The sequence below is a fragment of the Coregonus clupeaformis genome, chromosome 13 (assembly GCF_020615455.1).
Source record: "Coregonus clupeaformis isolate EN_2021a chromosome 13, ASM2061545v1, whole genome shotgun sequence".
NCBI lineage: Eukaryota > Metazoa > Chordata > Actinopteri > Salmoniformes > Salmonidae > Coregonus > Coregonus clupeaformis.
Window position 1 is genome coordinate 45,496,879 of NC_059204.1, and position 13,913 is coordinate 45,510,791.

General features: G+C 44.0%; 1 protein-coding gene across 3 annotated transcripts in view; it reads left to right on the forward strand.

Moving 5' to 3' along the window:
* The window catches only part of LOC121579599 (pro-neuregulin-2, membrane-bound isoform-like), a 127,924-nt gene that overhangs the window by 51,256 nt on the left and 62,755 nt on the right, over positions 1-13,913 (forward strand). Inside the window, exon 1 of one of the 3 annotated variants that reach the window (XM_041894338.2) lies at positions 3,864-4,058. The exons of the other annotated variants lie outside the window; for them this stretch is intronic. Within the exon in view, the coding sequence (XP_041750272.1) occupies positions 3,944-4,058 (115 nt within the window). The 5' untranslated portion in view covers positions 3,864-3,943. Of the gene's footprint in view, positions 1-3,863; positions 4,059-13,913 lie in introns of those variants that run through there. 3 annotated transcript variants of the gene reach the window in all.

The window sequence follows — 13,913 nt, forward strand, 5'->3', positions numbered from 1 at the left end:
TAGCACAGCTCAGCCTACGAATACCACGCTGTCCCATTCGGGCTAGCATTAGCTCCCCAAATGTTCAGGGGCTGAGAGTCTCCACCTACATAGACAATTACCTGCTTTGCTCCCCATCCTGGGAGCAAGCATTAAGAGACATTGCTTCCCTTGTAACCCACCTCTCCGAGCTGGGGTTCAAGATCAATCAGAAAAAATAGCTGTTTGGTGCTAACACAGAGAATAGAATATATAGGCATAATGCTGGATTCTCTCTCTTATCAGGCAACACTCTTAGATGACCTCATTGCATCGTTTCGACAATGTCTCTCCCTTTCCACAGGGGGCGCTCGTCACCATTTCAGTAGTACCTCTTGGCCCACTGAGGATGAGAAACTTCCAGTACTGGGTGTCTGCCCAACATATGTCTACACGGCGTCACCTCAATTGTCAGATAAAGGTATCCCCCGCATGTCTCTCGGACCTCAATCACTGGAAAAGCCCCTCAATCTTAGTTTCTAGCTCTCCCCTAGGGGTAGTGGCAAGAGGAAGGTGGTGACGACTACCCCTAGGGAAGTGCCAGAAACGAAGATTGAGGGGCTTTTCCAGTGACGGAGAGCCGAGAGACATGCGGAGGATACCTTTATCTGACAATTGAGGTGACGCCGCGCTGGGGCGCAGTTCACGAGGGGAATGCAATAAACTCTACATTGCTCACATAAATTACCTCAAATTACTGACAGTGGTTCTTTCACCGAAACACTTTCTACCCTCCCTTTGGAATTGTCACGTCTTGATCAGAACAGACAATACGACCTTGGTGGCTTACATCAACCGCCAGGGTGGCACTCACTCCCTGTGCTTACAGACTATCCGTCAGGATTATTCAGTGGCGCAGGGCACATCTACTGTCCCTTCGCGCAACTCATGTCCCGGGAGTACTGAATGTAGGAGCGGACTCCATCTCCAAGTGGTGAAACAGATCTGGGAGAGATGCAGTCAAGCATCCGTAGATTTCTTCATCGCAAAAGAAAACGCACACTACCCATTGTTCTTCGCGCTAGCAGGAGACGCAACACTGGGGGTGGACACGCTGGCACACCCTTGGCCGAGGGTGTTGCGTTACACTTTTCCTCCTCTAAGTGTCATACTCCCCACTGTAGTCAGAGTGAGGGAAGAAGGCTCGTCCCTCATCTTGGTAACCCCTCGATGGCCAGGCAAGCTCCGGATAGCAGAGATCATTCTCCTGCTGTATGACTAGCCCTGGCAACTCCTGTTACGCAGGGATCTTCTGACCCAAGAGAACAGAGATTTTCCACCCTCACCCAGGAACCATGGCCCCCTCGGCCTGACCCGTGAGAGGTTAAATCTGGATGTGACAGGTCTGCCTCTCGGGTCATTGACACTGAGCACCAGGGCTCCTTCACTGTATGGAAACAAGTGGTGCGTCTTTGAGAAGTGGTGTGACCAAAAACAGAGAATTCCTTACCAATGCTCTGTATCAGAGGTTTTATGCTTTCTGCAGGACCTTATGGACAGAGGGAATGCGTTCTCCACTGTTAATGACATGCTCCGGTACTTTGGTGACTAAGAAAGCATTTTTTTAACCTACCACATGCATAATCTATGAGCAGAATTACTGTCCCCTAGCAATTTCAATTCTAGCCAATGAGCTTCAGCCACTTGCATTTGAATGACAGCTAGCAAGAGGCCTACCCAGCATTATCCTGAGGATGCAGGGAGGGCCCAAAGGCTCACTTTTGGCTTGTGAGTGCTATAACAGATCTACTGACTAAAAGGTATACGAGAATCTCTTTAAGGTCTATCTTATCACTGTCTTGGCCTGTCATATTTTCTTTGACAATAACACAGTGGGAAAACAGCCCTTGTTATGTCGTTTCATGAAGGGGGCATGTCGCTTACGTCCAGTTCCCAAGCCTTTAGTCCCATCATGGGATTAGTCTATTGTGCTTGAGGCTATTTCACAGAAGCTTTTTGAGCCGCTGGAAATCATGGAGATGAAATATCTCTCCTTTAAAACCGCTTTACTACAAAACCAGTGAATCAGCTACATGCACTGTCAGTTCACTATTCGTGCCTGCATGCTGCGATATGGGAGTTGGCCATATCCTTCATGTGAGATATCGAAACGAATAATTGAAAGAGAACTTAACCCCTGTTCACTGATACCATATGTGAGATATCGCACCAAATTCCCCAACTCGCAAGAGTGTGTGGAAGTTCGGCATGCCCGAGAATGATTAGAGGGCGGGCGAGTGGCTCTTCATGATGAGGGGAGGGGCTCACCTCATTCGCCACTCGATCTGTCTGTCTCTGACAGACGTATGTGAATGGTTCTTCGAGCTTCTAAGATCATATAACTTTATTTGTCAGGCTATTGGATTTAATTGCATTGCTTTATCAGCAGTAATTTACACTGTGTGATTGCTGTGCAGTGTTGAAGGATCTGTAAGACAGACTGCGTGTGTGTGTGAGTGTGAGAGAGAGACAGAGCTTGCTGCTCAGGTTGGTGATGACGACACGCCAGCAGAGAAAGACACAACCACAGACATGCTGGGGCTTGCTAACACTGCAGGGTAGGAGGACACAGAGTGGAGAAAAGGGGAGGTAGAAAGGGGGCAGAGAGAGCGAGCGAGGAAGAGAGAAAATAAGGAGAGTGAGAGGTGTGGAGAGGAAATTTATGTTTGTGTGTAAGGAGCATGCATATGTCATGCATTGTGAAGTTTCTAGTTTTCATTGTTTTCAATGCATATCCTCTTGTTAGGTTTCAGTGTTCATTACCTAAATCAGAACCAGATGAGGTGAGTTTGGGGAGCATGTTATTGTTTAGAGACCCCCTCACCAACCTGCACAGTGGGGGTCAGACCCAAAGGGAGCTGGGTGGTCAGAGTGGGGGAGGGGTTAACTGGCCCCTCTCCAGGGGTGCATGGGTCAGTCATAAAGACTAGATGCTCCAGGCTAGGGGTTGCTGGGGCTGGGGGAGGCTACAAGTGGCCTGCTATATGGGCCATCTCCTCTGTTCTGTGGGTCTTCTCTCTGTGAATCCCAAACCACCCCCTCGCCACTACCAACTCGCTCGGAGGGCCCTCTGTTGACTTCCAGAGAGTGGCAAGGGGATCAATAAACTAATCAACTTCGACTTGAATGATGCAATTTGTGTTCCACTTTTAAATAATAAAACACGTAATTCAAATGAACAAATTCCACCTGTTGTTTTACAAGATGTGAACCTCAGTAACAGTTAAACATTTAATTTGGGAGGTATTTAATTTTATACACGTGTCAAATGTCGAAATCAGACATAAACAAAGGCACATGTCATATCATTAGGCACGCCTCTTCATATTTCTTTTTTCTTCATTGCGCAAACTCAACAATAATGTGGTGCCTTATGTGATTCCACTTCGCTCTGAAGCCGGCAGCGTTGCTGGCATGGTCAAAGTGGCTATCGGAGGGTCTAATTAGCCTCTATACCTAATTAACCCCTACCCGCGTGAACACGCAAGTGGAGGGCGAGGGGCAAGAGAGGAAGGGGGTGTTTTGGGATTTTGCCTCTCAGGTCTCCGCTCCAGCTTGAGGGCCTAGAAGAGGCTGTGCTTATCTGATAGTTCTAGGCAGGGAACAATGAATTGCCTCCCTGCTCACCCCCTCGCTCTCTCTTACTACCCTCCCTCTCTTTCTTTCCCTCCCCTTTCTCTCCTTAGTCTCTCTCCCTCTTTGGTCCTCTATCTCTCTCTCTGCTCTCTCTCTCTCTGCTCTCTCTCTTTGCCTTGCTGTAAGTAGGTGTTTCCCTACTGTGGGTGATTGGTGCAAGTCTATATAAGAGGGGAGACGCTCTGACAAGCTTAGAGTCTAGCGCCCGCTTGCCACACGCTCCCCACAGGACTACCTGTTTTTTTCGTTAATTTTTTTCCTGAGAGGATTTACACTTTCAATTGACAGCATGTCGGAGGACAGGAAGAAGGAGAAGAAGGGGAAAAAGAGTGGGGGGAAAAGGGCACGGAAAGAGGAGAGAGAACGCAAAGAGAAAGAGTTGAGCGAATTGGATCCAACATCAGGTAAAAATGAATCGCTGGAGAGGACATTTGGAGGTGTGTGGCTGTGTGTGTGTGTGGCTGTGTTGCAGTGGTGGGAGACTGCAAGCCCTGTGAAAGAATGTATTACCTTGTCTTGTCAAAGCTTAGCGCCAGGTTGTCACATGGGAGGGATTCCTGATGTGGGCAGCATACATGTAGCAGCACATCTGGCTTCAGCAGTGTAGGCGCATTGGTGTGGTCTAATGATCCTTTTGCGTGCGAGCCCAAATCAAAGCTCTCAATGAGCTGGGGACCTCACTGCGCACACCACGGTAACACCGCGACAACACACAGCTGGTTTGGGAACACCTTGACAGCGACCGCAGCGCGTAAATTTTTTTTCTTCATATTTGACTTTCACAAACGTGTCTCGTTATACAGCAGCCTAAAACTATTGTGTTTAGTTTCGTTCTCCCATGTTTTCCCACTCCCTTGAGGACAAGGCTTACAGAGTACAGTATCACACATTACACAGTAACCGTATTCCTCACAGTGTACAGTAAGCATGGACCAACAGAACACACCCAGGGCCGTCCACTGTCTCTCAGCTTTAGTTCTTAGTGGCAGTGTTTCCTTTGCCAAGTGGTTCCCTCATTTCTCGCAGGAAACCCCTCTGCCATTTGAATTGTACTGCAGCTGCTGTCTTCTGAGTCACAAACGCAGCAATGTGCTCTCTCACTGGCTGCTGCTGCAAGCCGCAACATGTCACTGCAGTTTGACCCGCGGCCGCAGGTAATACCTACCCCAATCTCAAAGTCCTACTCCACTTTACTCTGTCCCACACTAGAGGAATGATTTAACATTCTCTTTAGGTACCATATTAGAGGTCTTCTCGGGTCCAAGAAGTTGGATCAGACCAATAAGAACTGAACCCGAATGGACCCGATGACAACCAGACCTAGACCCGACCTGGACCAGACTCAATTGGACCCGAGTGAAATAATGTTTATCAGCCAAGTTGCTCTTCTGGTTAACAAATAGGTATTTATATGTTGGCTAGGCCTTCTATAATTCAATAAATTCACCTTATTAGCATAAAATAAATATGCTAAAGGCTATCCAGAGCAGTGGTCAGGTGCATTCGGGGCCACTCGGGTCTATCAGCTGTAGTTACATAGGACCGAGTCCCGATGACAATCAAACAGGACCTGACCTGGACCCGAGGGAAAAGTTAGAATTTGGACCCGGACCTGCTCGGGTCCCATGTCGGGTCTTGGATATTCGGGTCCACACACAGTCTCTCGTGGCAGGTTTAACCATTAATTCAATACTGACTGGGAGGAAAAATGTTTGTCCTCTTTGTGTCAGTGTGGGGGGTTTGTAGCCTAAGCTAAAGCATCTGTGGCTGTGTGAGTAATCCAACCTGTGAACCCTCTCCAGGGGTTATAAAAGAGGGCCTGCGCCCCTCATTCTGCCTTCACTAGGGTGTTAAAACCGTGTCTGAAATGCCAGGCCCCCGGAGAGACACTCAATCAGAGACCTGGGAAGTCACACTATGATCTAAGATACCGTGGCTATATCAGCAGGTCACACAGACAAGGCACTGTATTGTATTGTCTTTCGTTCCCCACACCCCATTCACCCAGGCCCATACTCAGGTTTCTCCCTCTAATTTAGAGAGGGAGATTTCCCTCACAGCAGCAGCAGTCACACCACCACGGCTGAGGGCTCAAGATCTATTGCTTCTTCTCTTTTAATGTGCTGATTATTCCATCGTTTTCTAATCGGTTTGTCTCAGATCTAGGCTATTGCCACCAAAGTCTCATAGAATACAAAATCTTCTTGACATGAAATTGGCCTGAAAGCTGTTAACACATTTAGGAGAAGGGATGTACGTTTGTTTTAGTTAGTTATGAGAGAGCGTTTAGCTGCAGGGAGAGGCTATACAGACACGCCTGGTGCCCAAATTGATGACATAGTGTCGCGCAGCAATAGTCGAGTGGAGATGAGCGGATTCGGTTCAGTCAGTAATCCTGATGAGCCCTTCCCAGCTAGGTAGCTAGTTTGTGCTTGTGGCTATAAACTTCAGTGAGAAATTTTGAAAATGTATTGGGAGAGTGTTCAGAATCATTCAGCTTTTATCAGAGTAATTGTTATTATTATATTTTCACAAAAATGTAGGCGTTAATGCCGTACGTGTACAAATCACTAGCCTACAATTAATGTGCTTTAGCTGTCTCTGGCCTGATATTGGCTACACTATCTAGCTACTTTCCTCCTTACTGCGGCAAGCGGGAGTGAAGGACACTGTGCCCCGTGTTGTTATGTTACCAGCTTGCAGCGCAAACTCTCCCCATTGAGCAGTGTAGACTGTATCACGGTGACATCCAGATGGTTACTACCAATATTACAAGTTATTTCTCGGTGCAGGCTGCTATCCTACTCTAAATAAAATGAACAAATTGGCCACGTTAAATACCGCCTGCGACATGTAAAAGCCCAGTGGGATGCAACTCACGTCAGCAAAGCACCTCCCAACACAGTTGCACTGGTCATTAACACCGGGCTGTTACTTTAGCTAATTGGCATGTCATGGTGACTTCCAGATGGTGACCAATACTACAAGTTATTTCTCCCTCGCCCTTCAAAATAAACATAACTTTCTTTACAAGTTTTAACCAGCACCATCCTGTTGTTGCTGCCAGCTAGCCAGCCCAGCATATAAACTACCTAGCTGGGAAGGGCTCATCAGGACGACTGACTGAACCGAATCCATTCCTCTCCACACTCATTGTGCGACATACGTCATCAATTTGGGCACCAGGCATGACCGTATATCTTCTCCCTTACCTGCAGGCAACTTGAAGTGCACAAAATCGGTCTTATCTAAATTTCTGGTTTGTAATGCTCTTTACTTTCAACAAATTTACTATCAGACATAATTTCATGTTTGTGTCAATTTGAATAATTAATGGTATGGGTTCGAAATTTATGAAAATGAACCATGTGTCAACATCGTAATGTTGTGCAACCGCAATGTTTTGCATTACAATATTCATCGGACTAAAATGGATCACATAAAAGTTATATTAAGCATCATTTTCTCATCTCACTTTAATGGGAATGTAGTAAGATGTTTTTCACCATTTTCAATTACTATTAATGCTTAGCCCGACCAATCAGGTGCGCTCCAGCTGTCCTTGTCATGCGCGCTCCTCGTGTCTTGATAGAATAAACGTCTTTATTCTCCTCACATTGCCATGGCTTGACTCAAGGTAATTGACCCCCAGAATCATAAAGATATATATTTTTAACCACTAACCTGTCGATAAAAGCTTATGTGAGAAGCTGATCCATCAAGTCAATTGATTAAGACATTTAATGATGTCATGTATAATTTTCAAACATTCAGTCACTTGTTGATATTTTGCTAACATTATAAAAGCAATATGAACTAGAGGAGACAATGGCCTGTGCTTAAATGTTTACTTTATTTTATTCCAGGTCATCAGTTTACATTGTGTTACTTTCGTCCCACCCATCTGTCCTGTAACTTCTCACAGGCTAACACCCAAGCCTAGCTAGCATGATACTTGAAACCTATACTGTCACTAGATGGGTTAAAAAAAATGACATATGTTTGGAACCTTAAACAACTAAACACAATTCTACAACTGAAAAACACTTCCGGGTCAGTTTTTTTTACTTACGTTGCTCAATACCACTTTTTGTTGATAACTCGGCGAAACAGGGTCAGACTGGGCTGTTTCTTTGCATGGAGCTCTTCGTCCACATTAGGAACGTGCTGACTTTACTACGTCATTCTAGCTTCTGTGTTATCTGAGAAAATGGCCATGTTACTTTCGCCCCGTGTTACTTTCCTCCCGGCTCTCCCCTAAGCATTTCACTGTTAGTCTGCACCTGTTGTTTATGAAGCATGTGACGAATAACATTTGATTTGATTTGTTCTGCTAATTTAAAATTGCCCTTAGGTAATGTTGATAAAACAAGTTTACTGGAGAACTGAGACCAAGTAGAGACTTTGGACAGGGTGGATATGGTATAATAAAGGCAGTTTATTCAGAGGTAAAGATATCTGGAATCGCGTGCACGGACCCGTTCGTCAATCTCGTAGGGAGATATCTGAGAGAGCCCCGAAACATTGTGTGCTGACATTTTATACAATAAAATGAAGTAGGTTGAATCTAGTAGTTCTGATCTTCTGATTGGTCCTGATGAGTTGGGCGAGGTCCCCTCCAGGTTAGTATCACTGTTGCATTGGCTCTGAGTCGGGTTCTCTGTCTTCAGATGTTCAGCCTAAGAGAAGGGGATTTTTGTGTGTGTGTGTGTGTGTGTGTGTGTTTAACAGTGATGATGTGTGTGTGTGTGTGTGTGTGTGTGTGTTATCAGTGATGATGTGTGTGTGTGTGTGTGTGTGTGTGTTTATCAGTGATGATGTGTGTGTGTGTGTGTGTGTGTGTGTGCCTCAGAGCAAGAACTCGTGAGTTGGAAGAACTGAGAGACCTATGGCGTGGGTGTTGTCCTTAGCCACCTGCTGACAAGGCTGACAAGATAGGACTCTTTTGTCCATTGTATTGAATACAAAGGCCCAACACAAAATGGGTCATGCACAAGATTTTAGTCAGACCAAGCTATAACATTATATATTTACTACGACAGTAAACAGTTCTGCAGAGTTCTGTATTTCCCAGCTCCATTATTAAACAACTGTTTTTCCGTTTGGTGGGTCAGTCAGCCTGTTAATAATAATAATAATAATAATTATTACTACAGCCCATTTATCTGTGTGTGATGTTCCTGTCTATCTCTCTGGTCACCAGTCAGACAATGTGCCTATTGACTCAGAGAGGAGCATTGTGTTATAGCTAACCTGATGGTAATCTGCAGTGCTATGTCTAGAGGAAAAAATTATAAAACAGCACCTCAAAGAGAGCCTGAGCCTCCATTTGAAAACTTTTAGGGGAGGGAAAAGAACTATGTTAAGCTTTCAAGTAGCACACTGTTTCTTCAGTTTGTCCCTCCTTTCATATCTGTTGTACTGTACTGCTTGTGACTGTACATTTATTCTACACACAGTTGTAGTTTATAGTCTTCATGCTTCATGCTGTATGGCTTTGGGGTGTTTGACTGATTTAAAATGTTCAGACCGTTTTATCTGTTTTATGTTGACATGAAAGACAATAGAATGGCACACACGGAATAGATTTAATTTTTCATCCATTTTATGTATTTCTGTGTAGTGGTCTAATGTTGGTGGGGCATTTTACCCAGTAATGTTAGTCCTGAATCTCAATGATCATGAGTGTGTACCTTTAACACAGCTGAGATTGACTTCAAAGTGCATTTCAAGAAGACAATGGACAGATGCTCAGCTATATAGAATTAATAACAACTGATCATTTATGAGAGGTAGTGGAAATGTGGCCTTAATTTGTGCTGAAGGGGTAATCCTACAGATTCTCATCTTTCGATCAGGGTCTTATTTTAATTAGATAAGTTAGGAATGTTGTAAATGTAGCCAAATAATTACATGAACATACTGTATATTGCTAAGAATGTTAGAGTAGGGTAACTCCCCTAGCGGATTTCAAACCCAGGCCACCAGCATCAATGACAAACACCCTAACCACTGTCCCAATAAGGGTTATCCCTAAGTTGTGTGCTTATTGGGCCAGTATAGTTAGGCCCTGTCCAGAACAAACCCTAACCCCTTCTTCCTAGGCACTTGTGTAGATCTGAAACAACTGGATAGGTGTAAGCAATAGGGTGAATGGACTTTATCTCAGCTCTATTAAAAGTACATTCAAGAAAACATATTTTATTGATCATAGTGATTCAGGAGTAACATTAAAACAGGGTTGTATGCCCCACCAACAATAGACCACTACACAAAAAGCCCTAAAATTGCTGAAAAAAGTACATCAAATCAATGATGAGAGAATAGTCAGATAAAAACACTATGTTAAATGTTAAAAGCATTCATTGTGTGTGTGTGTCCCTCACCTTGCCAACAAAGAGCTGTGAATGGCTCAGTGGTTCACCAATCACAGCCTTGATGGGCTCTGCCACAGTGTAATGAAACAATATATTTTTTTGTGGAGAACGTTTCTTTGGGACCATCAGGTGATGGCCTGATGACAGATACACAGGAATGTTCTTGCAACGTTCCCATGAAACATTTCTAGAACATTAATATCTTATATTCTGAGAATATGTTAACCATGTTCTGTGTATGTTTGGTGGAAAGTTGATGGAATATTTTCCTAACCCACAGAAAACCGGACACAAGTGTTCATACAACGTTCTCATGAAACTTGTCTAAAACATATGTTATATTTTGAGAACATGGCAACCATGTTTCATTTGACATTAATGAAATGGTCTCTTGGAAACAGTCCTTGCGTGTCACTGGAACATTCCTGTGAAAACATTAGATAATGACCTAATGAGACTCTAAAGTTGTGGGAACATTTGTTGTTAGCTGGGTGGAGAGTGGATGTGTTTCTGTTGGCTTGCATGGCAAGGGCAGACCTCTTGTGATTTGTGTAGCAAGGGCAGACCTCTGTATCGGTGCGGAACATTCTGCCATACTGACAGACTGACTACCAGAGCCTGGGAATATGGCTTACTAGGCTTTCCTCAGGCTGTGTGCTGCTCTGAATTGGGTAGCAGAAGCGGATGTATGTAAATCAAGCACAACGTTTTTTTTTCTCTGGACTGTTTTGTAGACAAGTCTCAATTTTAACATTTAATTTCCTCAATGCTCATCCTTTACAAAACGATGTGCTGAACCAGACATAATGAGAAGAGCAGGGTACATGAGTAGGCTGTTGGTAATCTTGTCATAGGTGAAGATTCATTACTGTTTGTCTGCTTGGGTTGTTTTGTATTGTGGTTGGTTTATCTTGTTATCAGGAATCACAAGGCTACATGGAGCCTATAGCAGTAAGAGGCTGGGATGCATTCAGCCAAGGATTAGTCTGAGGACGTTACATAACTAACAAAGTTGGCTGGAGATCACCATAACTTTGCGCCAACTCTGTCGCCATTGCAGCAAAAACACCTTGAGGTTAAACCCGAGGATGAGCTCCTATCTCCCTCTGCCTCATCTGGCTGGCTGCGATTGCTTACTGTGTGTGTGTGTGTGTGTGTGTGTTTACCCCCTGCAGTGAGAATGATCATTAGCCCTCCTTTTTTAACCTAACAGGAAGCTGTTGACAGTTCTGAGGCTCTGTCTTCTCTAAGTGTTTTCTAACTAGGCTTGTGAGAGATGTGTGCAGCTGGGGTTGGACTAAAAATAACATGTCTCCTATTGATCTATGATGCATGGTCTTTATTCTGATTAGACATTCCCTTGTGTTTGATTCCAGCAAGTGCAGAAGGCACTGACAGCTCGTCTTGAAATGGCTCAGATCATTTAGAGACAAATAATTTATATTCGATGTACTAAACCCTTAGCCACTCCCTGTACAACTTGGTATATACACAGTTGCTCCAATCAGCAATGGATTAGGAGCACTGCAGAGAATGTGAGGGTAGAATGGTGCTTACGAAATTGGGCAAATTGTATTGATGGCCCCTTGTATAGATTTGTATATACAGTGCTTTCGGAAAGTATTCAGACCCCTTGACTTATTCCAAATTTTGTTACGTAAAATTGATTAAATCGTTCTTTCCCTCATCAATTTACACACAATATCCCATAACGACAAAGCAAACCACAGGTTTTTAGAAATGGAAATATCACATTTACATAAGTATTCAGACCATTTACTCAGTACTTTGTTGAAGCATCTTTGGCAGCGATTACAGCTCCGAGTCTTCTTGGGTATGACGCTACAAGCTTGGCACACCTGTATTTGGGGAGTTTCTCCCATTCTTCTCTGCATATCCTCTCAAGCTCTGTCAGGTTGTATGGGGAGCGTTGCTGCACAGCTATTTTTAGGTCTCTCCAGAGATGTTCGATCAGGTTCATGTCCGGGCTCTGACTGGGCCACTCAAGGACATTCAGAGACTTGTCCTGAAGCCACTCCTGCGTTGTCTTGGCTGTGTGCTTAGGGTCGTTGTCCTGTTGGAAGGTGAATCTTCACACAAGTCTGAGGTCCTGAGTGCTCTGGAGAAGGTTTTCATCAATGATCTCTCTGTACTTTGCTCCGTTCATCTTTCCCTCGATCCTGACTAGTCTCCCAGTCCCTACCGCTGAAAGACGTCCCCACAGCATGATGCTGCCACCACCATGCTTCATCGTAGGGATGGTGCCAGGTTTCCTCCAGACGTGACGCTTGGCATTCAGGCCAAAGAGTTGAATCTTGGTTTCATCAGTTTCCGTCTAGCCACTCTACCATAAAGGCCTGATTGGTGGAGTGCTGCAGAGATGGTTTTCCTTCTGGAAAGTTCTCCCATCTCCACAGAGGAACTCTGGAGCCCTGTCAGAGTGACCATCGGATTCTTGGTCACCTCCCTGACCAAGGCCCTTCTCCCCCAATTGCTCAGTTTGGCCGGGTGACCAGCTCTAGGAAGAGTCTTGGTGGTTCCAAACTTCTTCCATTTAAGAATGATGGAGGCCACTGTGTTCTTGGGGACCTTCAATGCTGCAGAAATGTTTTGATACCCTTCCCCAGATCTGTGCCTCGACACAATCCTTATCTCTGTGCTCTACGGACAATTCCTTCGACCTCATGGCTTGGTTTTTGCTCTGATATGCACTGTCAGCTATATAAGACGGGTGTGTGCCTTTCCAAATCTGTCCAATCAATTAAATTTACCACAGGTGGACTCAAGTTGTAGAAACATCTCAAGAATGATCAATGGAAACAGGATGAACCTGAGCTCAATTTTGAGTCTCATAGCAAATGGTCTGAATACTTTTGTAAATAAGGTATTTCTGTTTTTAATTTTTAATACATTTGCAAACATTTCTAAAAACCTGTTTTCGCTTTGTCATTATGGGGTATTGTGTGTAGATTGATGAGGAAAAATGTTTATTTAATCAATTTTAGAATAAGGCTGTAACGTAACAAAACGTGTAAAAGGTCAAGGGGTCTGAATACTTTCTGAATGCACTGTAACTAGTGTTCCTAAAGATTGACACTAAAAGCATTATGGTAGCTGCATTATAGTGATATATTCCAGTTATTTAAAAGAAATCGCAGGCAGATTAGAGAGATGGCACAACCTTTGATTAGTTAGTTCACCAAGATTTACAGAGCTGTCAATAGATGTTTCATCAATGTGAGTGTTGTACATGATAGAAGCTAGGTAACTCAGTTGTTGTCACATCTTATCACATAATTCCAAAGGACAGAGAAAAGGATGGGCTACTGATGGGTTAAATTCACTAGTGTAATTGCTGGTCTAGTATAGATGTTTCCTGATACTCTTTAGATTTATGTAACTGCTCCTTTAAACTAACTTGGCTTCTTCTTCTTAAAGAGATACTGTGAGATTCTGGCAATTAAGGTAGTTTTGAATACGATAGCATACTTGTAGACTTCCAGTCATTACGCTAACGCTAGTTAGAATATGCTAGTCAAACTATTTGTAACTTCCTTCATACTGTAAGCAGAGACATAAAAAGGGTTTCCATGAGGTCATCTGACTCTAGGTAAGTAGAGAAATTGCCAGAATCTCGCAGTATCCCTTTAAACACTAAAACCAATGTATTTTACAATTATAGATGGAACCCCAGAAAGTGCATCTTTGTTGAAAGTATAACACTTTTGGGGTTGTCTAGGGAAGTGGTCTAGATCTGGGCCTGCTCCAATACAGTCAGGCATCCTTATAAGAGCAGCTCTGCCACATTAGACTGGACTAACGAGGGGGGAACCACAGGCTAACCCACAAGAACAGATTCTACCCTGGGATCAGAACAATAAT